At 42.0% G+C, this 27,951-nt stretch overlaps 1 protein-coding gene across 4 annotated transcripts in view; it reads left to right on the top strand.

Moving 5' to 3' along the window:
- Positions 1-27,951, top strand: part of AATF (apoptosis antagonizing transcription factor) — a 216,266-nt gene that overhangs the window by 35,569 nt on the left and 152,746 nt on the right. For all 4 annotated transcript variants that reach the window (XM_033921907.1, XM_033921909.1, XM_033921908.1 and 1 more), the window contains exons 5-6: positions 19,192-19,306; positions 26,967-27,165. In XM_033921907.1, the coding sequence (XP_033777798.1) occupies positions 19,192-19,306; positions 26,967-27,165 (314 nt within the window). The remainder of the gene's footprint in view (positions 1-19,191; positions 19,307-26,966; positions 27,166-27,951) is intronic.

Consider the following 27,951-nt stretch of genomic DNA (forward strand, 5'->3'; position numbering starts at 1 on the left):
ACTCTACTGACCTGCTCTATTAAGTCTATATGTCTATATCCTAGCGACCCTATTCATTGGTATGACCCTCGCAGTGATCCCACATAGGTATCCCATTTATTCTTGAAGTCTGGAATACTGTGGGCCTCGATCACCTGTACTGGAAGCTTGTTCCAATGCTCTATCACTCGTTCCGTGAAGAAGTACTTCCTGACGTCTCCATTAAACTTCCCTCCCCTGAGTTTGAGCGGATGTCCTCTTGTGTTCGAAGGTCCTTTGAGAAGAAAGATATCATCTTCCACCTCGACCTGTCCCGTGATGTACTTAAATGTCTCAATCATGTCTCCCCTCTCCCTACGCTCCTCGAGAGTATAGAGCTGCAATTTGTTCAGTCTTTCTTCGTACGAGAGACCCTTTAGCCCCGAGACCATCCTGGTGGCCATCCGCTGAACCGACTCAATTCTGAGCACATCTTTACGGTAATGTGGCCTCCAGAATTGCACAAAGTATTCCAGATGAGGTCTCACCATGGCTCTGTACAATGGCATCATGACCTCAGGCTTCCTGTTGACGAAACTTCTCTTGATACAACCCATCATCTGCCGTGCCTTAGATGAAGCCTTCTCCACTTGAGTGGCAGTCTTCATGTCTGCACTGATGATCACTCCCAAGTCTCGTTCTGCTGTAGTCTTGGTCAAAGTTTATCCGTTCAAGGTGTAAGTTCTGCATGGATTTCCATTTCCGAGATGCATGACCTTACATTTCTTGGCGTTGAAGCCCAGCTGCCAGATAGAGGACAAACTTTCTAAAGTTTGGAGGTCCTGTTCCATAGTATCCTGTAGATTGTAGCCGTTTACGATATTGCATAGTTTGGCATCATCAGCGAATAAGGTTACCTTACCTTGAAGCCCTTGAGTCAAATCCCTAATGAATATGTTGAAGAGGAGTGGACCCAGGACTGAGCCCTGCGGCACTCCGCTGGTCACTTCTGACGTTTTAGAGAGGGTACCGTTAACCATCACCCTCTGAAGTCTGCCACTTAGCCAATCTTTAAGTGATGATGGTGGTAGTGGCCCATCTCCACACCTTGGGTGTCCTGGTTCACTTATCTGGACGACTAGTTGATCAGAACTCCCTCTCTCTCCGAGCAACGTTGGGCTGTCCATCAGGTGGTACAGTTGCTTCAGCGGCTGGTCTGGGTGATCAACTTCAGGAAGAGTCACCTTGAGCCCACCCAGGATCTGAAATACCTGGGAGTTCGATTTCCCATGAGTCAGAACACAGTGTTTCTGCCTGTGCTCGTCAGGAGAAGCTACAACAGGTTATCAGGGACCTTCTGGCCACTCCGGTCCTGACGGCTTGCTGTACCTCCATGTTCTGTGGACCATGATGGCAACAATTGATGTGGTCCCTTGGGCCAGAGCCCATATGCATTCGCTGCAGGGTGTGCTGCTTTCGTGCTGGAATCCACAGCGGGACCCAATGCTCCCCTGCCCTAGACGACGGTGACGTGCAACAGTCGAGTGTGGTGGTTGCATCCTCTCTCGTTGTCCCAGGGACTTCCACTTAGATTGGGTGATCCTGTCTACAGATGTGAGTCTCAAAGGCTGGGGAGCAGTGTGCGTGACTGTCCCTGTTCAGGGCCGATGGGCACCCTCAGAGTACAAGTGATTGATCAATTGCCTTGAACTGCGGGCGATTCTCCACTTCGAAGGTCGTCTCCATCGAGCCATCTGAGTATTCTCAGACAATACGATCTCTGGCAACACGTTAATCATCTGGCATGTTAATCATCCGGGAGGAGGGGGGTGAGGGCATGAAGAGTCCCTCTGAGTGTGGAGGCTCAACTGTTCTTTTGGTGGGTGTAGAGACACCTTGTGGTGCTGTCTTCGAGGCACGTGGCAGGAATGAATAACATTCAAGCAGACTTTCTCAGTTGTCAGATGCTGGAACCCGGAGAGTGGTTACTCAAAGAATAGTCAATTACATAGTGGATCACTGGGGGTGTCCCACATTCAATCTCATGGCAACTGCGCCAACAAAAAGTACGATCGGTTCTTCAGTTGTTATCGAGAGGCCGGCAGTAAAAGCCTCGAAGCTCTGATTCAGCCCTGGCCCCGGGAGGGTCATCTTTTTCTTTCCTCCATGGCCCATGCTAGGGTATCTGTTGAGGTGGATAGTGGCCTACAAGGATCCGATGATTCTTGTGGCACCTGATTGGCTGAGGCGGGAAGGGGAGCCCATACACAAAAGGCCAGCAATTTGCCACCCGGAACAAAGCTACTGCTAGACCTTTCTTCAGGCCATCCTGCAGAAATTTCAGGACCCGAGGAATCGATAGAACAGAAGGGTCCACCTGTCTTCTGAAAGTGGTTTCCACTTTCCATGTGAATCTGGAAGTCAAGCTTCCTGCTTTTGCTTCCTCCGGTTCGAGGGAGCAGGACAGGGACTTTGATAACTCCCGAGACTGCGATAATTCGCAGCAACCAATCAGCTAGCACCTCTGCACGGGCAGGAGGGAAAGAAAGTTGCTCCTGTAACGGCTTACCACTGGATCACCAGGGATTCAAAAAGTATGTGGGGGATGGTGGAAGGAGGTAAAACTTCTGAGAATCGGCTGGGACATTAGGTGTTACGGCAGGTCTGGTGGAGGGCCTGTAAGGCAATAGGAGGGAGGGGGACAGGGTACAAAACCTTTTAGGGCAGGGAAGGAGGGGGCTGGGTGCAGAGACCGGTAGGGGAGGGTGCGATGGGGGAACATAGTGCAGAGCTGGGCAGGGAGGAAGATGGGAGCTGAGTGCAGAGCCTGGCAGGGCACTGCACTTGAATATTAACACCCTCCCCCCGGTTTATATTTGAATCAATCTTTTTTCGGGGGGGGGGGGGAAGGTTACCTCGGTTTATATTCGGGTCAGTTTATATTCAAGTATATACAGTACCATCTGGCTCTGAGATGTACTCAGGACTCAGGAGATTAAGATTACCACCTGTCTGACTTTTTTTTCAGATGTCAGCAAAATTTTATATCGGTGACCAGCAGTTGAATGCAGAGTATTGTGTGTTGACATTTTTTTGAGTTTAAAAACTTATCAGTAGTTCTCTAGTTCCCCAACCCCCTCCTCCCCCCTGTTCCCTACCTGTTTCTTTTGTGATTAGCAGCAAAGACTGCAGGTAAGAGACAGCTAATGGGGGCTGTGGGGGCTGAGCGCTAGATGGCAGCTTTAGTCACAGGAAGGAGGTAGGTTTTTTTTTTTTTGTATTGAAGAAAGGAAGTGAAGTTCTACATGTGGAGAGGGACTGACTAGAACGTATGAATTGCCATACTGGGGCAGACTGAAGGCCCATCATGCCCAGTATCCTATTTCCAACAGTGGCCTCCCAGGTCCCAAGTTCCTAGCTAGATCCCAAGTAGTAAAACAGATTTTATACTGCTTATCATAGGAATAAGCAGTGGATATCCCCAAGCCTATGGATTTCTTTTACGATATTATCCAAGTCTTTTTTTAAACCCCGCTAAGCTAACTGATTTCACCATGTTCTCTGGCAACAAATTCCAGAGTTTAGTTGCAAGTTGTGTGAAGAAATTATGGGAGAATAGAAATAAACGTATCCAAAATGTACCCCAATACGTTTCTATGGGAGAAGCTACTCAACTGCTACAGTATAATATACACTGATTCACTATTAAAGAATTGAACCTTTCAAACTAAACTAAAGCTTAACTTTATATACCGGGTCGTCAACCTAAGGAAGCTCGATTCGGTTTACAACAATTATATAAAAACTAAAGAAGGTTTACAATGATTAAATAAAAACTAAAGAAAGTAATAGCAAAAGTTTCAAAGAGATTAGTTTACAAAATGTTTGGCAAAAAGAAAAGTTTTTAGAAGTTTGTGGAAAGATTGGAAAGAACTGGGGCTCTTCAAAATTTAAGGGGAGTTCATTCCATAGTTGAGAAAGTTTAAAAGCCAGAGATTGACTGAAGATCTTAACTCCTTTAATTCCTTTTCTAGATGGAAGGGAGAGTTTGAATTGTTGGATGCCTCTTGCAAAGAAAATCTGTAAGCATTCCATAATAAGGGAACGAGGGGAATAAAAATGCCATATAAAATTTTGAAAAAGAGGCAAGCACATTTGAATTGAATTCTAAGATAAATCGGGAGCCAATGAAGACTCAGGAGCAAAGGGGGTCACATGGTCAAATTTACTTTTTCCAAAGATCAGCTTCGCAGCAGTTTTCTGGATTAATTGTAATGGATAACCAAAATAGTGAAGGAAGCGATAGGCAATAAGAAAAATTCATTCAAGAAATGGAAAAAGGACAAATCTGAGGGGAACTGGAAAGAGCACAAGAAGTATCAAAAAGAATGTCACCGTGAGGTTCGGAAAGCTAAAAGAGAGTATGAAGAAAGGCTAGCCAGGGAAGCAAGAATTTCAAACCGTTCTTCAGATATGTTAAAGGGAAGCAGCCAGCTAGAGAGGAAGTGGGACCGCTGGACGACGGAGACAGGAAGGGAGTGGTGAAGGAGGAGAAGGTAGTGGCAGAAAGGCTTAACATGTTCTTCTCGTCTGTATTTACTAACGAAAACACGTCCAACATGCCGGAACCTGAGCAATTCTTCAACGGAAGTCAAGCAGAAAAATTAACATTCATAGAAGTGAGCATTGAGGACGTTCGCAGGCAGATAGAAAAACTAAAAACTGACAAATCTCCGGGTCCGGATGGCATACATCCAAGGGTTCTGAAGGAATTAAAAGAGGAGATAGCGGAACTACTGCAGCAAATTTGCAACTTATCCCTGAAAACAGGTGAGATCCCGGAGGATTGGAAGATAGCCAACGTTACACCCATCTTTAAAAAGGGATCAAGAGGTGATCCGGGAAACTACAGGCCGGTGAGCCTGACTTCGGTTCCGGGGAAAATGGCAGAAGCACTGATAAAAGAAAACATTGATCAACATTTTGAAAAACACAAACTTCTGATAACCAGCCAGCATGGTTTCTGCAAGGGAAGATCGTGCCAAACAAAGTTATTGCACTTCTTCGAAGGGATTAACAAACAGATGGACAAAGGAGACCCCATTGACATCATATATCTAGATTTCCAAAAAGCCTTTGACAAGGTGCCCCATGAACGTCTACTCCGGAAACTGAAGAACCATGGGGTGGAAGGAGACGTACATAGATGGATCAGAAACTGGTTGGAGGGTAGAAAACAAAGGGTAGGGGTGAAGGGCCACTACTCCGACTGGAGGAGGGTCACGAGTGGTGTCCCGCAGGGCTCGGTGCTCGGGCTGCTGCTATTTAATATCTTCATAAATGATCTAGAAACAGGGACGAAGTGCGAGATAATAAAATTTGCGGATGACACTAAACTATTTAATGGAGCTCGGACTACAGAGGAATGCGAAGAATTGCAAAGGGACTTGAACAAACTAGAAGAATGGGCGACGAGATGGCAGATGAAGTTCAACGTTGAGAAATGTAAGGTATTACATGTGGGGAGCAGAAACTCGAGGTACAACTATACAATGGGAGGGATATTATTGAATAAGAGTACCCAGGAAAGAGACTTGGGGGTATTGGTGGACATGACAATGAAGCCGACGGCACAGTGTGCAGCGGCCGCTAAGAGAGCGAATAGAATGCTTGGTATAATCAAAAAGGGTATTACAGCCAGAACGAAGGAGGTTATCCTGCCGTTGTATCGGGCAATGGTGCGCCCACATTTGGAGTACTGCGTCCAATATTGGTCGCCGTACCTTAAGAAGGATATGGCGTTAGTCGAGAGGGTTCAGAGGAGAGCGACACGTCTGATAAAAGGTATGGAAAACCTGTCAAATGCTGAGAGATTGGAGAAGCTGGGTCTCTTTTCCCTGGAGAAGAGGAGACTTAGAGGGGATATGATAGAGACTTATAAGATCATGAAGGGCATAGAGAGAGTAGAGAGGGACAGATTCTTCAAACTTTCGAAAAATAAAAGAACAAGAGGGCACTCGGAAAAGCTGATAGGAGACAGATTCAAAACAAATACTAGGAAGTTCTTTTTTACCCAACGTGTGGTGGACACCTGGAATGCGCTTCCAGAGGACGTAATTGGGCAGAGTACGGTACTGGGGTTCAAGAAAGGATTAGACAAATTCCTACTGGAAAAGGGGATAGAGGGGTATAGATAGATGATTGCTGCACAGGTCCTGGACCTGTTGGGCTGCCGCGTGAGCGGACTGCTGGGCACGATGGACCTCAGGTCTGACCCAGCAGAGGCATTTCTTATGTTCTTATGTTCTTTGGAGACTTATCTTTGTGATGTCAAAATAGATAGTGTTATAGTAATCTAGTCAAGATAATATGATTGATTGGACCAAGACAGAGAAATATCAATGATGGAAAAAGATGTCTAACTTCCTCAACATTCGTAAACTAAAAAAAGCATTTCTTGACCAGGGAATTTATTTGGTCCTTAAAAGTAAGAGAGGAATCAAAAAGGACTCCCGATATCTTAGATGAGAACTCAAACTGCAAAGAGGTCCCAGATTCCAAAGCTACAGTAGGAGGAAGACAGTTCAATTTTGGACCTAACCACAGAAGTTTAGTTTTAGTTGTATTAAGCTTCATCTGGACAGAAAGAGCCCAGGCTTGAAGTTTGGAAATGCAATGATTTACTTGGAAACTAAATTGGTAATATCCCTTCTTATCTTATCACCTGATTAGACACAAAACGTACATGCGCGCACACATACCAAATACCTTTCCTCCCCTAACACAAAGCAAATGTGCATTTACATGCAGGGGAGATCTCTGTGTGGGGGGGTTTTTGGAGCTGGGTTTTTGTTTTTTTTTAAATCCACTGGTAATCAGTTGCTTGGATTGGGTTTTCTGCTCTTTTAAAAGTTCATCTTTTCTTATGACTTTGGATCTGGGATGGCTGATATGAACTTGGGCTTATGAGAGTGATAAATCGTAAAGGATCGGTATTACACACACTCTAGAATCCTCCTGTAGATTGTATGTACTTACTATTACTAGGGTCAGCAGCATGTTTGAGACCTGAAAGATGATGCTCAGTTAGCTTTATTCCTGGTCAGCTGATATAAATTGGTGAAAATTATCTTTTCTTTCCTTATTTTTTAAATCAGGAAAGCGGGCTTTAAATGTTTACATTCATTTTGGTTATCCAAGACATTTTCTATTTAAGTAACCAGACAGTGTGCATAAGTATGTATAAGATAATTAAAATGACTACTACACTGTGCCAAAGAGCTTATTGGCTTGGGGTTTTGGAACCCAAAGGTTTGAATGACTTCCTATAATGCATCCCAAGACACCGAGCTGTGTAAATTTTAGGAAAATGAAAGGGAATTGACTAACAAAAACCTTTTTTGCAAAAGAGCACCTCCAGAGATCCATTCCTATGTAATTGCCTGACAGTTAAATATCTTGGTGTTTCCAAGAAATTTTATAAGGGACCCTTTGGAGTAAGATCATTGAAAGAAGAATAATTGGCCAGCCTCATCATTTTTGGAATCTTCCTGCCAGCCAATGTTGAATTTGTGGCTGCTGTTGCTTCTCACATTGTTCTGCTCTGGGGTAAAGCACCCACTAGCAGCCATGATGGCCAGCCTTGGAATAATAATAGCCCTCCGTTATGTGTAATTCTTTGCGGGAGAACTTGGGGCCTAAATGTTAAGGCTTATTGTTATTCTGCGTTGATAATCTCAGCCTTGCTTTAATAATTTTTCCTCTTGCCTGGGTAGCCCGCGAGTTACACAATAATCACTCACACAGCTTTGTAATCAATGCCCAAAGTAATAGGATTCCTCTGGCCACCGGCAATTAATAAATTTGTGTCTTTTTTTAAAACACTAGCAAGTCGGGCCTGAAATACGACTGACTGGCTTTCCTCATTTGCATATTTATTGCAGTGGAAAAATTCTTGTCGAATGATTGATGTTGAGCCTGCCTTTTGAATTCCAAGTAGCACATTATTATGAAATGAAAAATGCCGACCATACAGTTGATTAAAGTTGAAGACAGTGGAATCTGTGGGGTTTTTTTTTTTATAAGATTGCGGGAGAATTAAAGGCATATTTTAATGGATGTTGACAAGAAGTGAACTAACAAAAGCAAAGCAAAGGATTTGCTTGAAAAGATTTAATCAGATGCATTTCTTGGGGGATTAATTGCCGGGGATGGCTAGAGCAAGTGGCAGGCTTGTGGCTTTGAATGAAAGCATTGTTCTTGGGCAAGATCCAGCGTGTGTCACTTTGACCTATGCTTTTTGCTCAGGCTTTGGAGTTCTTTACTAGGCAGAAAAGAAATCTTTGCGCGACTAGCATACTACTGAGAGTGAGTCATCCTATGACTGTTTTGTGGAGGTACATCAAATTCAAGAATATATTTGAAAGTCAAATGCAGGATTTTGAAAATATTCCCTAGCAGGATCTAGGTTCATGGAGAGCTTTATTCCTGAAGGAAGCAATGGTCTCTGACTAAGGAATGACCCTGGAGTGTTTTGGGGTTGGAAGAGGTATAGAAATGGGTAACTACTTGGGTAGTTGTGAATGAAGGTATATGGCACCATAGTCCTAATAGAGGCCAGTTCTGATTTTAAGTTGGGGGGACCAAGAGGTAGCTCCAGGACAAGGATTGCTCTGCTCATTCTAAAAAAAATTTTTTTCAAAATATGAACAGTGACAAATTATGTTTACTTTTCTTGAATTTATTGTAGTTCTACCCCATCCCTTCTGTTTATAGCAAGTCTGTCCTTGCCTGTGTATTTGTCTTACATGTTTTGTGTTTGGTTTTTATTTTATGCTCCCATATTTTAATGTACATCGCCTAGAATCCATGATTAGACGATTAATCAAATTTTTAATAAAGAGGTAAAAACAAGAGAAAGTAGAGGAGGAGAAGGATGTTCTTATTCATGGTTCTGGCTTACTAAATTGGAAGAGAAGGGGATACATCATAGCTCAAAGGCATCTTTGAAGAGGAAGCATTTTAATGCTCCTTTAAATTTGTCTTAAGTTGTTTTTTTTTTTGGGGGGGTGTCCTTCCCTAATGTGAGTAGGTAAACAATTCCAAATGAGAGGGGCTGTTACTGAGAATATTGTCGTGCGGTGAGTGTTGATCTTTAGTGAGGGCAGGAATAATAAATGTTGGGTAGTAGATCTGAGAGCTCTGGGAGGAACATGGGGGATGAGAAATTTGTTGATAAAGGCAAGAACCTTAGTTGTTTGTGTTTTGAAAGTTAACAAAGCAATTTTATAAGTTAATCTGGGGGGATAGGAAGCCAATGGTCTTTTCTCAACAGCGGGGTGACGTGATCAAATTTCTTAGATTTGGTGATGATTTTGATAGCAGTAGGGGGAGAGTGTGGCGCAGTGGTTAAAGCTATAGCCTCAGCACCCTGAGGTTGTGGGTTCAAACCCTCACTGCTCCTTGTCACCCTGGGCAAGTCACTCAATCCCCCAATTGCCCCAGGTACGTTAGATAGATTGTGAGCCCGCCAGGACAGAGAGGGAAAACTGCTTGATTACCTGAATAAATGCATGTAAACCGTTCTGAGCTTCCCTGGGAGAACAGTATAGAAAAATGAATAAATAAAATATTTTGGATCAGTTGAAGTCATCTAATCTCTTGTTTTGCGATATCCCTTTATATAGAGCAGTGGTCTCAAACTCAAACCCTTTGCAGGGCCACATTTTGGATTTGTAGGTACTTGGAGGGCCTCAGAAAAAATAGTTATTGTTTTATTAAAGAAATTTTGCATGAGGTAAAACTCTTTATAGTTTATAAATCTTTCCTTTTGGCTAAGTCTTAATAATAATAATAATAATAATATTGTAATTTATAGCTAAAGAGACAAATGATCATGAAACTATTTTATTTTACTTTTGTGATTATGATAAACATACCGAGGGCCTCAAAATAGTACCTGGCGGGCCGTATGTGGCCCCCCCGGGCCGCGAATTTGAGACCACTGATATAGAGAGTAATCCCAAAGCTATTTCCTCTGTTACTTGCTTTTTTTTTCTCTTTCATGTAGGTATGGTATAATAGATTTATATATATATTTTTGTTTCTATGTGTTTTTTGCTTGGTGATTGATACCACGCTGCTTCATGTACATATGGACATAGATTATAATTTTGCAAATTCAATTGATTCCTTACTACCCAGAGTACATGATGTTGTGTCCCATGGAAAGTGTACATAGGTGATCTTCTGGGAGGATCTTTCTAGTGTTTTGTACAGTTTGTCATCCTTCACAACAGAGGTACAACTGCACTGGGCTTCCAGGAATCTCAAATGATTTACGCAGAAAGTCTGCTGTTGAAACACAAATGTCAGTAAGTATGGAGAGGTAAGATTTATTTATTTACAACAATTCCAGTAGCCGTGGTGAATATGGACATTATTACAAAACTTAGTAAGAGGAAACAGAAGGGAACCTCAGAGCTTGTTTAAGTAATGGTGCTAGAAGGAAAACTGAATATGACTGAAAATGTTCCCACCAGCAGACGGTAGCTGAGGCCATCACTGGAATAGATTTTGAACATGCTTGGGACAGATGTAGAGGGAAAGGATTAAGAGATGAAATAGGAGAAACAAGAACTTAGTATTATTGTTGGGCTGCGTATGGGAATTTATGAAGGTAATTTTCAAACTGGAAGGTCTATGGGTAGTTTTTACACCATAGACTATAGTCTTTATCTGCCTTCCATTTTTTTCACTCTCTAGTTATAACACATCTGGACTACTGTAATTCCCTTTACCATGGTATAATCCAAAAAGAAATTAGACATCTATAGATAATACAAAACACTGCAGTTAAACTCATCTGCAAGGCAAAAAAATACGATCACGTTACTCATCTCCTGAAATACGCACACTGGTTTCCTATACCCCTTCGCATCTCCTTTAAAATTTTTTTCCTTGTCTTCAAAACAAAACAGATAAACACTCTGGCTTTCATTGACAGACTATTGACTCCTTACTCAATATCTCAACACTTACGATCTTCCCAACAAAATCTCTTTGCGATTACCTCACTTCGCCACGTATTTTATGACATCACACGCAAAACAATCTTCTCCGTAGTTGGCCCCACTTTATGGAACACACTTCCAAGCCATATCGGGAATGAATCCTCTTTACCCATATATAGGATGAAACTTAAGACTTTTCTATTTAAGGATGCCTTCGCTCCGTAAGAACTCTATTTCTAGGTCGTGTAGTACTTCACCTTTCCCCCACCTCTACCGTTTGACTTTTTTCTTTTATTTGAATATTGTATTTATTCTCTTCCCCCCTTTTGTATGTCTAATGGGCTTGATGGACCATTGGTCTGACCCAGTAAGGCTATTCTTATTTTCTTATATGTCCTAATATAATTTTTTTCTTTCCCCCTATGTTTGTAACAATTTTTATTCTTATGGAAAACGCCTAAATGTAATGATAGGTGGGGTATCAAATACTATCTAGACTGTCTAATCATGCCATCTTTGTCATCCCCTCCTCTCCCTTAAAGTTCCAACATACTTGTCTCACACTTTCTTGAATTTGGATACACTTTTTGTCTCCACCACCTCCGTCAGGAGGCCATTCCAAGCATTCACTACCTCTTCTATGAAAAAGTATTTTCTGAGGGTACTTCTGAATCTGTCCCCTTTCACCTTCATGCTATGCCCCTTCATTCCAGTTTCCTTTCAATTAAAAGAGACTCACCTCATGTGCACTTATGCCATGTAGGTACTGTATTTAAATGTCTCTATCATATATCCCTCTCCCACATTTCCTCCAAAAGCATACGTATTGAAATCCAGAATTGTACACAATATTCTAAATGAGGTCTCATCAGAGTCTTATACAGGGGCATCAATACCTCCTTTTTTTTTTACTGACCATTTTTCTTCCTATGCACCCAAGCATCCTAGCTTTTGTCCTTGCCTTTTCAACCTGTCTGACCCACCTTAAGATAATCACATAATATCGTACCCAAGTTCCTCTTTTGTGCACAAAAGTTCTTCACCCTCTAAACTGTAGCGTTCTCTCAGTTTTTTGCAGCCCAAATGTTCTCTTTCTTTCTATCAATTGTAGTTCCAACCAGTGTTCCCGCTAAGCTGCGCTGGGGTGCGCTCACGCACAAAATATTACCTCGCAGCGCACAAGTTTCTCGTCACAGCGCACACAGTGTAGAGCACAGTTCTTCAACCGCCGGTCCGCAAACAAAATCTTGCCGGTCCGCGAAGGATTCGGTCCCCGCCGCAACGAAAGGCCGGCGTCAGCTGACTTGCAACTTCCTGTTGCTTTCGCTGTGCCGGGACTCCTGCCTTCGCCGGGACTCCTGCCTTCCACCGCGTTTGCCTCCTGCCTTGTCTCCGCACCTCCAGACCAGCAGCGGCAGCTGTGTATGCTTTTAACTTCGGCACAGAGCTGCCCCTAATCAATAGTTTAGCGCGGTTTCATAAGGCAGCCTCGGGGCCTTTGCTAGGCCGGCCCACATCGCATCATCGAAGCGGGCCGGCTATCAAAGGCCCCGAGGCTGCCTCATGAAACCGCGCTAAACTATTGATTAGGGGCAGCTCTGTGCCGAAGTTAAAAGCATACAGAGCTGCCGCTGCTGGTCTGAACTCTTGGGCCGCTGAAGGAGGGCAAAAAGCAGCTGTCCTGGAGGTTTCCCTTCCTCTCGCCTTTACAGGTTCCTTTTTTCCACCTTTTTTTTTTTCCTTCAAACGGCAACGGGCCCCAGCATCGACATCAATCAAGTAAGTTCCACTGTCAATCAAGCGGTTCTGCTCGGCCAAAGTTTCCCCTGTGACATGAGCCACCCTCAGGGGAAAGAAAGTGACCCACAAAGGTGAGGGGAAGGGGGGCAGATGATGGAAGTTGGGGGGGGGGGAGAGAGAGAGAGAGAGAGAGAAGGGGCAGATGATGGAATGGAGGAGATGAGAGAGAGAGAGAAGGGGACAGATGATGGAAGTGAGAAGAAGGGAGAGAGAGCAGAAGGCAGATGGATGTCAGTTGAGAAGGGAGAGCAGATGCTGAATGGAAGTGGGGAAAGAACACATACTGGATGGAAGGAGGAGATAAATAAAGGGGGAAGAAAATAGTAAGATAATGGAGGGGTGAGGGAAAGGGGTGACAAGCTGTGTGTAGACACAGAGAAAAGAGGGAAACGGGACTAAATAGTAAGAAAGAATTTAATTTAGATGGAGGCAGAAAATAGAGAAGGAAGACCAGAGAAGAAAAGGGAAGAGAGAGCAGAGAATGATCAGATCTGAGTGGAGGAAATGAGAAGAGAGATATGCTAAAAACCACAGGGGGGAGGGAAGGATAGAGATGCCAGACCATGAGGGGAACAGAAGGAAGATGATGGATGCTAGACCAAATTGGGGGGTGGGGGGGGGCAGGAAGAGAGATGGCAGGGAAAGACAGACAGTGAATGGAAGGGGCAGATGCTGGACTGAAGAGACAGAGAAGGTTATCATGCTGCTGTACCGGGCCATGGTACGCCCTCACCTGGAGTACTGCGTCCAGCACTGGTACTTTAAGAAGGACACGGTACTACTCGAAAGGATCCAGAGAAGAGCAACTAAAATGGTTAAGGGGCTGGAGGAGTTGCCGTACAGCGAAAGATTAGAGAAACTGGGCCTCTTCTCCCTTGAGCAGAGGAGATTGAGAGGGGACATGATAGAAACATTCAAGGTACTGAAGGGAATAGACTTAGTAGCTAAGGCAGGGAGAACGAGAGGGCACTCTCTAAAGTTGAAAGGGGATAGATTCCATACAAACGTAAGGAAGTTCTGTGGTAGAAAGCAACATATTTATTTGGCTCATAACTTGCTGGCGCCCGATATTTTTAGCTCACAGTGAAAAAAGTTTGCTCACAACACCCGCCCGCTTAGAGGGAACACTGGTTCCAACCCTTCTTCCATTTTGTTCCGGCTCGTCAATGTCTTTACAAATTGTCATTTCCCCTGGTTTGTCTTTATTCATATTGTATTTTAATTGGCACATTGTTTTGGTGTTTTTTTGTACACCGCCTAGAAGGCTTGATTAGGCGATATAAGAAATTTTTAATAAACTTGAAACCTGACCTTGCATTGAAACCAGACCATTTATGAAGCTTCGTTAGGTTCTTCCTCGTGTTATCCACACTGCTAGATGGGTCTACTCTCTTGCAGATATTGGTATCATCTGCAAAGAGGCAAATCTTACCAGACAGCTCTTCAGCAATATCGCTTACAAAAATGTAAGAACAGGCCCAAGAACCGAACCTTGAAGCACACCACTGGTAACATCTCTTTCCTCAGAGTGATCTCCATTGACCACTGCCCTCTGTCATTCAACCAGTTTGGGAAAGTATGTATATGCTTTCACTTTGCAAGAGGAAAAAGTACCTGATCATATCTGCACCCAAGTAGAACTACAGTACTCCCCCGAAATTCACGGGGTTCCGTTCCAGGTCATCGGGATAGAGGGAGTAAGATAGCAATGCCAGTCAACAGGGGGAATAGCAGTGCCTGTCATCAGAAGGGGATGGGGTGGAAAATAACAGCGTTGATCATCGGATGGGGAGGGGAGGATAAAAACACCATCATCAAAAAGGAATATTTTTGATGCCATTTTTGAGCCTTTTTTTTTTTTTGCCCTAAAATATAATAATAATAATAACAGTTCATATACTGCAGGACCGTGAAGTTCTATGTGGTTTACAATGATTAAAAGATTCTACAAATTGAGTAGAATTAACAAAGTTAAGAGCTAGAGATTAATAGCTCTAGAGATCAGTTATTGTGGAATAAGATTGTACAGGTCAGTTACCTAAATACTTCAGGAACAGATATGTTTTTAGGTGTCTCCTAAATTCCCCATAAAGTAGAAGGCATAAGCAATTGTTCCAGATCTTTACTCCATAATGCTGTATATACAGTACCTAGAGTGAGCAAACATTTTGATCAGGTTTGCATTTCTCTGCATACCCAGGGTTGAATTTGTAGATACAAAGGAAATGTATCGAGCAATGGTGGGACCACATCTGGAATACTGTGTCCAATGCTGGTCACCGTACCTTAAGAAAGACATGGCGATACTTGTGAGAGGGTCCAGAGGAGAGCAACTAGGATGATAAAAGGAATGGAGAACCTTTCATATGCCGAAAGGTTAGACAAATTGGGGCTCTTTACCCTGGAAAAGCGGAGATTGAGAGGAGATATGATACAGACGTATAAAATCATGAAAGACATAGAGAGAGTGGAGAGGGACAGATTATTCAGACTAGCGGGGACAACAAAAACAAGAGGTCATCCAGAAAAACTGAGAGGGGACAGATTCAAAACGAATGCAAAGAACACGCTGGACACCTGGAACACGCTTCCAAAGGAGGTAATAGGACAGAGTACAATACTGGGTTTCAAAAAGGGACTGGATGACTTCCTGGAAGCGAAGGGGATTGCAGGGTATAGATAGAAGGTTACTCTACAGGACAAAAGCAAAAAGCGTATGTGAGTTTTAGGGTAGGAGCACTATGAGAAGAGGGGCTAGATTGGTGAGTACAAGGGCTGTTCTCTGGTTTGGAAGAGAGGGGTTTGGAGCAGAACGCACCTGAGTCTCTGGAGTGTGGAAAGAAGTGATGGACTTGCCTTCCAAGCTTTCCCTCTGAAATTAAACCCTGTGCATGCTTCTGAAAATTCAGGCATCTGTGTTTAAATTAACTTGTGTGCCAAAGAGCAAGTGTAAAAAGTGTGCGGGCACTTTCGTGAATAATTTTCAAAGTGGACAAAAGTGCTATTTCCACTTTTACAAATCTGGTCAAATTTGTAAAAAGGAAAGGATGCATGTACCTTTTTTTTTTTTTACACACTTACATGCTTAGAAATAGACAGAAAATAGTGACATTGGCTAAGGTCACAGGAAGTGGCAATAATTAGGACTCAAACTTGACTCTTCTGATTCCCAAACTAGTACATCAACCATTGAGTGACACCCTCTCTTATCAGTCTGTCTATAAATGATCTTGACTATGTGAGAGAGGAGGAGGGGTAGCAGTAGAGAGGAGTCACCTTCTCTGGAGCCATTGGTACTGCTATACAGAATTGATTTTTGTGGGTTTAGAACAGTAGGGCAGATTTCATCTCTAGTGGGTCTTGTGACACTTTGATGCATGGCCATGCTTTCCTTGCATGGAGCTTAAATACTCCAGGGCTACTTTTTGACTGGGTGAAAGGATGTATAAGATGAGAGCGTAAGAGGGAGTATTAACAGAAAGGCACAAGTTGATTTACTGATATTGGCTGCAGGCTTTCTTGTTGGATTGATAGGCTGTCTTCTCTATGGAACTTTTTTTTTTTTTTCTCCCATTCTACTGGCTTGCACAAAAGTAAAGTTGTCCATAAGAGCCACTTTGTAGAGATCGTATTAGATGGTGACTCACTATATTGCCATAGGTGTTGTCATGGTTCCCGGTTGAGCTAGGTATTCAGTTCAGCATATTTCTCCCTCATTCACATAAGAGCACTAAGCGTTTTCTTTTTTTTTCCTCCCAGAATAGAAGCCAGATTCTTTAGGAAGAGTAAATGAGTTTGTCTTGTCTCTCTCAGCTTAAATTCTCTGCTGCATTCTTTCTGTACCAAAGACAGAATTAAGGAAGAAAGGGGCTCTTTGCGTAAACTATGTTGAGCACTAATGCGCTCTTAACCATGAAAAAAGCTTCCTGCAAAATGCATTAAAGTTCTTTGCAGTAATTTGCCTGTCAGCATTTGCTAATTGTGCTCTTTAAAAAAAAAAAAAAAAAATTAGAATTTTTTCTGGAGGGGTGTGTCATGGGCATGGAAACATTATCCAACTAGCATGTTCATGTTAGCATATGCTAACTGGAAAATGCGAACGATGCAGGAGTGCTTAACACCTCCTAAATAGAAAGAAGTAAGGGCCAGATTCTATATTTTACTTACTTAATAAATGGTATATAAATACTTAAGTGGTGTACATTCAGGTACTCGAGCATTTTTCCTATCTGTCCCGGTATGCTCACACTGTCTAATGTACCTGGGACAATAGGGGATTGAGTGACTTGCCCATAGTCACAAGGAGCAGCATGCGATTTGAACCCACAACCTCGGGGTGCTGAGGCTGTAGCTCTAACCACTACGCCACACACTCCCCGTCTGTGTTGGACACTGCTAGGTGCTCTAACCAAGGATGCCTAACTTCAGAATCTGCATGCAACTTTTTAAAATTGACGCAGTAATTGATCGTACCAGTTTTCAGCGAATTGTAAAAAGATTAAATTAACAATTTAAGAGCTCCACATGGAACTTTTAGGACACCTGGTGACACCGGAGTCAAGGCACTCTCCAACGCCTGGAAAGTAGGCGTGGTTAGGGGGCAGAGAATAGGTATTGTAAACTTAGCCATTGCTAGACTGCGAGATAAGTGCCAATAAATTAGACCAGATAAAACCTGACCTAATGTAATGTAATTTATTTCTTATATACCGCTACATCCGTTAGGTTCTAAGCGGTTTGAAGAAAGTATACATTAAGATTATAAATGAGAAGTAAGAAGGTACTTAAAAAATTCCCTTACTGTCCCGAAGGCTCACAGTCTAACTAAAGTACCTGGAAATTAATAAAGAAGAGAAAATAAAGATGGTTGAAAAAAGAAAAATTCTATGTGAATTTATAGGATGGAAATTAAACTGACAGTGAAGAACTGTATGAAAAATACATATGGAATTCAGTTAGAGAGGGTAGGTTACAATCTATTTATGGTATTTGTTTAATTGGAAGGTGTTAAGGTGGGTAATTTGGGGGAAGGTTATCTGAAGGTAGGTGAATCTTCTGGAGGTAAGAGGAGGGGTTAAGATATTTGGATGAATTTTTTGAAAAGCAGGGTTTTGATTTCTTTTCTGAATGTTTTGAAGTTGTCTGATATTGTCATAAGATTGGAGATGGAATGGTTGATTTTTGCTGCCTGTGTTGCCAGAAGGCTGTCAAACATTTTCTTGCGTTGTGTGCCTTTGAGTGGGGGGAAGGCGAAAGGGTTCGAGGTTCTTCTGTGTCTAATGTATCAGCAACTACCTCTAAGGCACCTAGTGACACCTAAGTTTCCATAGGGACTGCGAGGTATGATTCTATAAACGGCACTTACAATGTAGGTGCATTTAGACGCCCTTTATAGAATCTTGCTAAGTGCTCCCATGTGCAAATGGAAGACTTGACAGAGAAATTGGAAAAATCCTTAACCGTTTAATTGGCAGAGGGTGAAAATGGCTGTTTGATGTTGAGCAAGGGCAACATTGCCAAGTAACAGGCATTTGGTGATGCAGATCTTCCATAAGAGCCACAGAAACGCATGTTGCTTCTATGCAACCATGCCAAATAAAGGGTTAATATACTTTAATTTATTTATTCTATTTTCTACACCGTTCTCCCAGGAGAGCTCAGAACGGTTTACATGAGTTTATTCAGGTACTCAAGCATTTTTCCCTGTCTGTCCTGGTGGGTTCACAATCTATCTAATGTACCTGGGGCAATGGGGGGATTACGTGACTTGCCCAGGGTCACAAGGAGCAGCATGGGTTTGAACCCACAACTCCAGGGTGCTGAGGCTGTAGCTTTAACCACTGCACCACACTCTCCCCGCTTCCACAGTAAATCTGCCAAAGCTTAGTAAAAGGGCCCTCAAAATGCAATGTTTTATCCAAGGTACTATTTTGTCTCGTCTGTTTGCAAATGTACATTTCTATCCTTGAAGTTTAAGAATTTGAACATCAGCAGAATCTTGCAAAAAAGTAGTCTCAAATGCTTGTCATAACTATGTTTGGCATTTCCTCCTACTTGTCTAAAGCTCCAGGTTCAATGAATCTGGGTTGGATAAAGGTAACAAGGATTTACTGTCGTCTTTGCTTTAAAAGCCTGTAAATCTGTCTGCCTGGGCAGTACCTTTTCTTCTGTGCTTTTTCATACAAAAACACATTTAAAACTAGGTTTCCCATCTAAGTTCAAAGCATTGATTGGCCAGATTTTAACAGAACAAACAAATTTGCATACTAACAGCTTGTTGGAGTCATAAATTTCATTAAATAAAATGTGAGGTGTCGTGAGGTCATTGTCATAACCTCAATTTAAGTTCATTCTATACATTGGATTATTGTGTTTCCAGTCAACAAGTTAATTAATGACCCTCCCATCTTGTGTACGGCAGATTATAAGGCACTGAAAGCACTGCTGAGATCCCTGGTAGAGCTGCAGGATGAACTTCTATATCAGTATCCAGATACAAGGCCTCTAATAGATGGGAAGGCATCAAAAGCTGATAGGTAAGTCCAGCAATGATGATAAACAAGACAAGAAACACATGTGCTGTTGGGCAAAACCCACTTTATGCCTCCAGTTATTGTTGACCCAGTTTTATCCAGATACTTCTGTCTTGTCTGGTGCATTTCAGGTTGGAATGAAAACAGCCTCACTTATAACTGCCCAGTCACTCACACTTTCTTAAATCTTCCACATTTCACTCCAGGGAAGGCAGAGTAAAGGTAGAAGGCAGCATAATGACTCAGCTATGATGTCTCCTTTGAGTTTAGTCCCCTTTATCAAAAAAAACGTTTTGTGGAGAGTAACTGTTTCTTATACCTCTAGTCCTTCTCCTTTAATATCCACCCTCGAGGAGCCATTATTTGTGTTATGTGCTTGATTTGAATAAGCTTTCATTTTATTTATTACAAAAGGTGTTAATGCCAAAAAGCTTGTAGAAGCTTACAAATACATATCAATAATACGGGATGGGGGTCATACTGGACTTAGTGCTTACAAACGGGGAAAGTGTTTATGTTGTTACAGTAGGTAATACAGTAGGCATTCAGTGATCACTGCATGGTACAGTTTAATATTAAGATGGCTATAGAGAGGGCTCATTCAAAAGCAAAGGTTCTAGACTTTTAAAAAACTAACTTTGTTTGGATGGAGGTTTACGTCGAGGAATTACTGTCTGGATGGGAACGTCTGGAAGGAGTGGAAATGCGGTGGGTAAAACTGAAAGCAGCGATTGTAAGGGCGACAAAACTTTTTGTGAGGCAAGTAAGTAAAAGTAAGAGGAAAAGAAGGCCACTTTGGTTCTCAAAAGTAGTAGCTGAGAAGGTAAGGTTAGCTTTCATAAACTACAAAAGATCGCAGAAAGAGGAAGACAGGCAAAAATATCTGGAAAAATTAAGAGAGGCTGGTCTTGTAGTCAGAAAAGCAAAGATGCAAATGGAAGAAAAAATAGCTGACACGGTAAAACGGGGAGACAAGACATTTTTTAGATATATTAGTGATAGGAAGAAGTGCAAAAGTGGCATTGTGAGACTCAAATATGAAGGGGAGGAATATGTAGAAGCTGATAAAGAAAAGGCCAAATTGCTTAACAGATATTTCTGTTCTGTGTTCACAGCTGAAGCGCCGAGAGCGGGACCGCAGAAGATAAATGTGAATAGGGTGGAAGAGTAATAGACCCTGATTGATTTTCAGAGGGTTGTGTTTGTGAGGAGCTAGCTAAAATAAAGGTAGACAAAACAATGGGGCCGGATGGTGTACATCATAGGGTGCTGAAGGAACTTAGGGAAGTTCTGGTAGTTCTGCTGACTGACCTTTTCAACGAATCTCTAGAGTCAGGAGTGGTACCAGAGACCTGGCGAAGGGCAGATGTGGTCCCTCTCCACAAAAATGGAAATAAGGAGGAAGTAGGGAATTACAGGCCGGTAAGTCTGACTTCTGTGGTCGCAAATTAATAGCAACACTTTTAAAACAGAGAATGGTCAAGTTTGGACCGGAGGCAACATGGATTCACTAGAGGTAGGTCTTGTCAGACAAATCTGATCAATTTCTTTGACTGGGTGACCAGAGAATTGGATAGAGGATGTGCGCTAGATGTGGTATATTTAGATTTTAGCAAAGCCTTTGACAGTGTTTCACACAGATGTCTAATAAATAAACTGAGTGCTCTCGGGATGGGTCCCAAAGTGACGGGCTGGGTCAAGAACTGGTTGTGTGGAAAGCAACAGAGGGTAGTGATCAGTGGAGATCGCTCTGAGGAAAGGATGTTATCAGTGGTGTGCCTCAAGGTTCTGTTCTTGGACCTGTTTTTTTTTAACATTTTTATAAGTGATATTGCTGAAGGGTTGTCAGGTAAGATTTACCTCTTTGCAGATGATACAAAAATCTGCAATAGAGTAGACAAGCTGGATGGTGTGAATAACATCAGGAAAGACCTGGTGAAGCTTGAAGAATGGTCTGAAATTTGGCAGCTAAAATTTAATGCTAAGAAATGCAAGGTCATGCATTTGGGCTGCAAAAACCCGAGGGAACGGTACAGATTAGGGAGTGAAGAGCTTATGTGCACGACAAGAGTGGGACTTGGGTGTGATTGTATGTGATGATCTTAAGGTGGCCAGAGGTTGAAAAAGTGACGGCGAAAGCTAGAAGGATGCCAGGTTGCATAGGGAGAGGTATGGCTAGTAGAAAAAAGGAGATATTGATGCCTCTCTATAAGACTTTGGTGAGACCTCATTTAGAATATTGTGTAAAATTCTGTAGGCCACACTTCAAAAAGATATAAAAAGGATGGAGTCGGTCTACAGGAAGGCATCATAAGACAGACTTAAAATATTAGTAGATACATGGAAAACCTTAAAATATGTGAATAATTTAACACCTATTCCAATTCATAAGTCAGCATATCAAACCTTATGTCTGAACTCCAAGATTCAAATTGGCAGATTTAAGGTCATCTGGAAATATTGGATGAAGGCAGGTATACGTACTTTAGATGATGTTATTGTTGATGGTAAGCTGCTTGATTTTTCACAATTGCAACATAAATTTGGTCTTAACAAAGAACAAAGTTATAGATGATTGCAGTTGAAACAGGCTATTCAGGTGGGGTTCCCTGAATGGAGAAATCTTAATAGTCAGTACAGTCTGCCGTTGTTATGTTTCCAGGTGGACTTTCTGGGACACCAGGCTGCTCAGTGGTATAAATTAAAATCTGGCTTTTTAATTAAGAAACCAAAAACTGGTCTACGGGACATTTGGATCATTGAGATAAAGCATCAAATTACTGCGTCTCAATGGCCACGAATTTGGTCTTGGAGGATGAGATGTACAGTGTCGGCATCTATGAGAAAACTTGGTTTTTCTTGTTGCATAGAGCATTTTGGACCCCAGTTTGTTTACAAAAGTTAATAAATGCTGGCACTGTCATCTCGAAGCTGGAACATTGGTTCACTTGTTCATTGTCCATTGATACTTGCTTTTTGGAAATCAATTTGGGGGTCAAATAAATGATTTGTTAGAATATCCGGTTGCATTAACTTATGACACTGTGTTATTCGGCACATCAATGAGAGCTAAGAGTCAAATTTCATCTAATAATAATAAGCTATTACTCATTATGACATCGGGAAGGGGCAGGCCCGTCATTTAAAGGAAGGCAGACCTGAAGGACGGACGTAAGGAGGACCCGTCCGCTCAACTTTTGAGGTTAGAGTGGGGGTCCGGGGCGGTGTTTGCCTTCTGGCAGGAGGGCTTGGGCTCTCTCCTTCTGGGCATCGCAGGAGTTCAGGGGTGTGCTTTCCAGCAGGAGGGCTTGGGCTCCCTCCTGCTTGGCATCACGGTGATTCGGGGGGGGAGGGGGGTTCTTCCGGCGGGAGGGCTTGGGCTCCCTCCTGCCGGTAATCATGGAGATTTGGGGGAGGATGTTCTTCCGGCAGGAGGGCTTGGGCTCCCTCCTGCCAGTAATTGCACTGGTGTTGGGGAGGGGGGTGTTCTTCGGCAGGAGAGATTGGGCATCTCTCCTGCTGCAGTCATTACCGGTGCAGGGTGGGGGACAGGTTGCCTGGGCTGCTGAGCTGATCGTGGCAGCCACGATCAGCTCAGCGGCCCGATTCAGAACTTATACCTGTTTTGACTTGGGGTTGCCATACAGCATATAATGAAAAATTGGGATCGCTTAAATTATAGCTTTTGGTGGAATTCGCTATGTCACATATTTAAAATGGAAAGGGTAATTGCCATACAAAGGAGGAGCATTAAGAAATTTCAGGATATTTGGGAGCCATTAACAAAATACTGTAATGATTAAATATCAAGTTTTTCCCCTTAAATATGCACATCCAAGAAGGGGGGAGGGGGTGGGGATTTCTTGGTTTTCTTTGAGAGTAACAATGTGGGGAGGGGGGAGGTTATTATATATTTGTCTTGAGTTGACAAATGTTATTGAATAGGGGAGGGATATGGAATTTGAAATTGAGTTTTGTATAATATTAAGTAATGTATGTAAGACCAGATGGATGTTATATTCTGTTACACTTATTGTGAGTGTTTAAATGAATAAAGAATTTTTTTTAAAAATGACCTCTTCCCTCCCCTCCCATTACCACTCCACTCTCTCTCTGTTTGATTTAAAAAATAAAATAAAGCTCTTGGCTACTTATGAAATTGTCTAATATTTGAGAGCACCCTCACCTTTTGGGTTAAACTATTACGCTCTAAAGGATCCATTAGCGTAAGTGCATGATCGCAAGCCATTTGTAAGCATACATACTTGCTGCGAGAATCACTAATCTCCTATCTCTGTTTCACTTATTGTTATGTAATAAATGTGGATGATTAGTGGTTTCATTCCCACAATGTGGTCCTTACAGATATGCTGGCAAATCTTCCTCTAAACCGGCTTCTTGCTGCCCTAATGTTGGAAGCCTGTAGCATCTCCCCCCCCCCCCCCCAGTTTCATGATACATACCATTTTATTATAGAGCAGCTTGTTTACCCAGTACCTCACAGCTTCTTCAAAAGATGTAAGTTGGAGTTCAGTAGCCCAAGAGACTGTCAAGTGTAGAAATTTCTCACCCCTTCATTGCCCACTTTGGTTACTCATGGTACAGCCAAGTGTTTGATTTTTATAGAGTACGATTTTGGGTTTCAAAATGGGATTGGATGAGTTCCTGAAGGAAAAGAGGATTGAAGGGTACAATTAGAGGGTTACTATACAGTACAAAATGCTTTAGAGCATTAGATCACTTACAGGTCATTGACCTGGGGACTGCCGCGGGAGCGGACTGCTGGGCATGATGGACCTGTGGTCTGACTCGGCAGAGGCGACGCTGATGTTCTTACGTTCTTACATAAGAGAAGCATGCATATATTCAGATATGTTTTCTTCCTTACAAATTTAAACAAACAAATTGAAAAGTCGACTGACCTGTGACAGTAGATCAAGCCATGTTCTAAGAGAAGGTGCTCATGGGCTCTACTGTGATGTAAAATTTCATCTGTGCCTGAGCACTTCCTCTAGAAAACTTGCTTTTCTTTTCATTTTGCTGTGCCTGCTGAGAATTGTAATTGATTGATAATCCTTAATCAGATTAAAGGTATTCATTACCCATAGAACTCCAATTAGCACGTTAGTTTCCCATTAGACTATTATATTGTATTAGACACATTGCATGGTATTGTATCTAGTCTTATGGTATTGTATTGTATTTAGACTCACTGTATTGTACTGTACTGTATTGTATTGTATGTAGACTTATTGTTTTGTATTAAGACCTTTTGTTATTCGCTGAATGTCCAGCCTTCTTACAATGTAAACCGCCTAGAAGTCGCCTGACTATGGCGGTATAGAAAAATAAAGTTATTATTATTATTATTATATTATCTGAACAACCGCCTACAGAAAAAACACATTCAGACTAAGGAGAACTCAACCATACTTTACCCACCACCCAATCAAAGCAATGCAAAGCAAAAAAATATATGACGGACTACTAGCCACCAGAGCAGTAAAAAATAGACTACCACGTCGCCCAATTACAGAACATTCAGAAACTAACTGAAAACCATACTATTCAAAAAATTTGTCAAATGATCTAACCAAACCGTATCGACCTTTCCCAGATCTTAACACATACTATAGCTATCAACCTTGTAATCTCCCTGGGAATGTCCAGGCTAATTTCTTGTTGTAAACCGCCTAGAACTGAACGGTATTAGCGGGATAGAAGACATCAATGTAATGTAATGTAAACATCTCTATCATATCTCCCCTCTCCCGCATTTTCTCCAGAGTACACAGATTGAGATCTTTTAAGTCTGTCCCCATACGCTTTATCACAAAGACCACACACCATTTTAGTAGCCTTCCTCTGGACTGACTCCATCCTTTTTATATCTTTTTGAAGGAGCGGCCTCCAGAATTGTACACAATATTCTAAATGAGGTCTCACCGGAGTCTTATACAGAGGCATCAATACTTCCTTTTCTCTCTCCCTATGCAACCTGACATCCTTCTAGCTTTCGCTGCCACCTTTTCAACCTGTTTGGCCACCTTAAGATCATCACATACAGTCGCACCCAAGTCCCGTTCTTCCATCGTGCACATAAGTTCTTCACCCCCTAAACTGTACCGTTCCCTCTGGTTTTTGCAGCCCAAATGCATGACTTGCATTTCTTAGTGAACAGATGTCGATGTTTAGAAGGTGGGTTGGAGTTTGGAATTTAAAGCATCTTCAAAACATCTCTTGGCGATCTTTATAGGTTTGCAAAGGTTGCTTATCCTGAATCTGTTTACATTTTTGAATGTATTTATTTATCTAAGACATTGTGCAGTAATCAAAGTGGTGCAATTAAAAGCCATTAGTACTTCTGTGCCAATTTTTCATGCTTGTCATTTCACCCTCCCAACTGGGTTCAGTCTACAGATTGCTCAGTTTTGGCCTTCTACATGGCATAGCACTGTTAGGCTGTAAATGACAATATAAGGAGGGGAGGGGAGGGGAAAAGCAGGATTCCCCTCGGGGTGTTGTGGAGTTCTCTTGGACCAATATGGTACTAGAATTATTGGATTCTTTATTGGACCAGGATGAGAGCAGGAGTCCAAAAAAGGCACTTTCTTAAAAACAGTATAAAAAATAAGGCAGGAAAATCCTGCTCTCATCCTGGTCATTTTATTTATTTATTTAATTTTTTTTTTCTATCCTGTTATTACCAAAGAGCTCAGAATGGGATTATAGGTTAAACATACAGGTAATAAGATATGATTTGTCATAATTACAGTATACAAGTGATACGATACAAGTTTTTATCCTAACTTGACACATACATAATATACTGTTTACAGGTTAAATTTGCCATAGTTATAGTGCAAGATTTTTAATATATGTTTTTACCCTAACATGACACAAACCAGGATCTAGCACCAATATACATTTCTTTGTATTTCATCGGTGATGGGCAGGGGAGTTAGATGAAGAGGTAGGTTTTTATTGCTTTCCTAAAGTTGAGGAGTCCTTCTGTGGGGACAGTTGATTCCAGTGGCTTGGTATGAAGTGGGAGTAGGAACGTCGTTGGCAGTTTGCAGTTGAAGGACCTTTATGGCTTTTCCAACCTTTGCATTTTTTATTTGATTTTTGTAGTCTGCCACCCCCGTGCTCTTCTGGTTGGTTTCTTTATTGGACCAACATGAGAATTTTCTAAAGGTGTTCAAGTCTTCATATGTATTGACATATCTACTTTGATATCCATTTCATGAAAGGGGTAGAGAGTATGGAACTTGACCATTTGTTGATGTGCCTGCCCACAAAGCGACAGCCTCCCTGTAAAACTGTCTTAGAGTTATAGTTTAGCTGAGTTATAGATATCATTTAACCTACATATAACTTTGAGGATTTAGCCAATATCTTGTAGTACACACCAAGTGCTATTCATTTTCATTTGCATACATAGGCTAGTGAAAGGTAATGTGCATATGGGCATCCTTAGGGCTTCTGTTGGATACCATTTGTTGTCCCAGTGTTAAAACTGGAAGTCAGTGTTATTTTAATGCCCTTTGGAAGGCAGGATCTTGTCCCCATCTCATATTCTGCACCCACCTACAATCATGCTTATGTGATTCTCATTTTAAGAGGATTTCTAATAAATGCATTGCATCTGTCTCTTCCTCAGTGATGAAGAGATCCCCAGCGATGAAGATGACGAGGAGCTGGTAGAAAAGAAGCAGAAAAGGCCACCAAAGAGGAAGCTGGAGATGGAAGAGTACCCTGAATTCATGGCCAAGAGGTTCACTGACTTTAGAACATTTCGCAATAGTACATTACAGAAGTGGTATGACAAGACCAAGCTGGCCTCTGGGAAATTTGGGAAGGCAAGTCATCTAGATATTTCTTTAGCTTTTTGTGCCAAGATGTACCCCAGAAACTACCACTACTATAAATTATTTCTATAGCGCTACCAGATGCACGCAGTGCTGTACAGAGTCACAAAGAGTAAGAAAACAGTCCCTGCTCGAAAGAGTTTACAATCTAAACAGGCAAAACAGACAAACAAGATGTCATGGATACAGTTAAGGGGAACGGTTAATCAGCATCCTTCCCTTTCTTCGTGGATATCAGCTGTGTATACTGCTGCTAGGGTGCAAAGCCACCGTGTCCCAACCTAGTTTTAAGGAGCAACCAAATAAAATTGCAGCTATGAAGATGGATTTATATATATTTGCTACATGAAATGAGTTGGTGGATCTTAGAAGTGAAAGGATATTTTTATAACTGTATCTTCCTCTCTATCCTTAGCTATAGATCACCGCTTAGGCCCTTGAGTGGTACAGGCGGTATGTCAGGTCAATAAATAATAGAATTGTCACATCTTTCTATAATATTATCTTTGCACCATAGACTGAGACCCATCAACTCATTTCATGTAGGCAGATGGGATTGACCATTAGACAAGGTTTCTCAGCATTTGAAAATGATTAATATTAGGTAAACGTCTGGTGGTAAAAAGGTAAGCATTTCCATCTTCAACTGCCCTTTTTGTTTATTTTCTTCCGAGTACCCTGACTTCCAGTGTGTTTTGACTGTGTTTTAGAAGTCAGCTCTTTTTAAACCCTCCCCCGCCTGCCCCATTGCTTGGCAGCTCTTGTTCTCCCATTTCA

The sequence above is a fragment of the Geotrypetes seraphini genome, chromosome 15, assembly GCF_902459505.1.
Source record: "Geotrypetes seraphini chromosome 15, aGeoSer1.1, whole genome shotgun sequence".
Taxonomy (NCBI): Eukaryota; Metazoa; Chordata; class Amphibia; order Gymnophiona; family Dermophiidae; genus Geotrypetes; species Geotrypetes seraphini.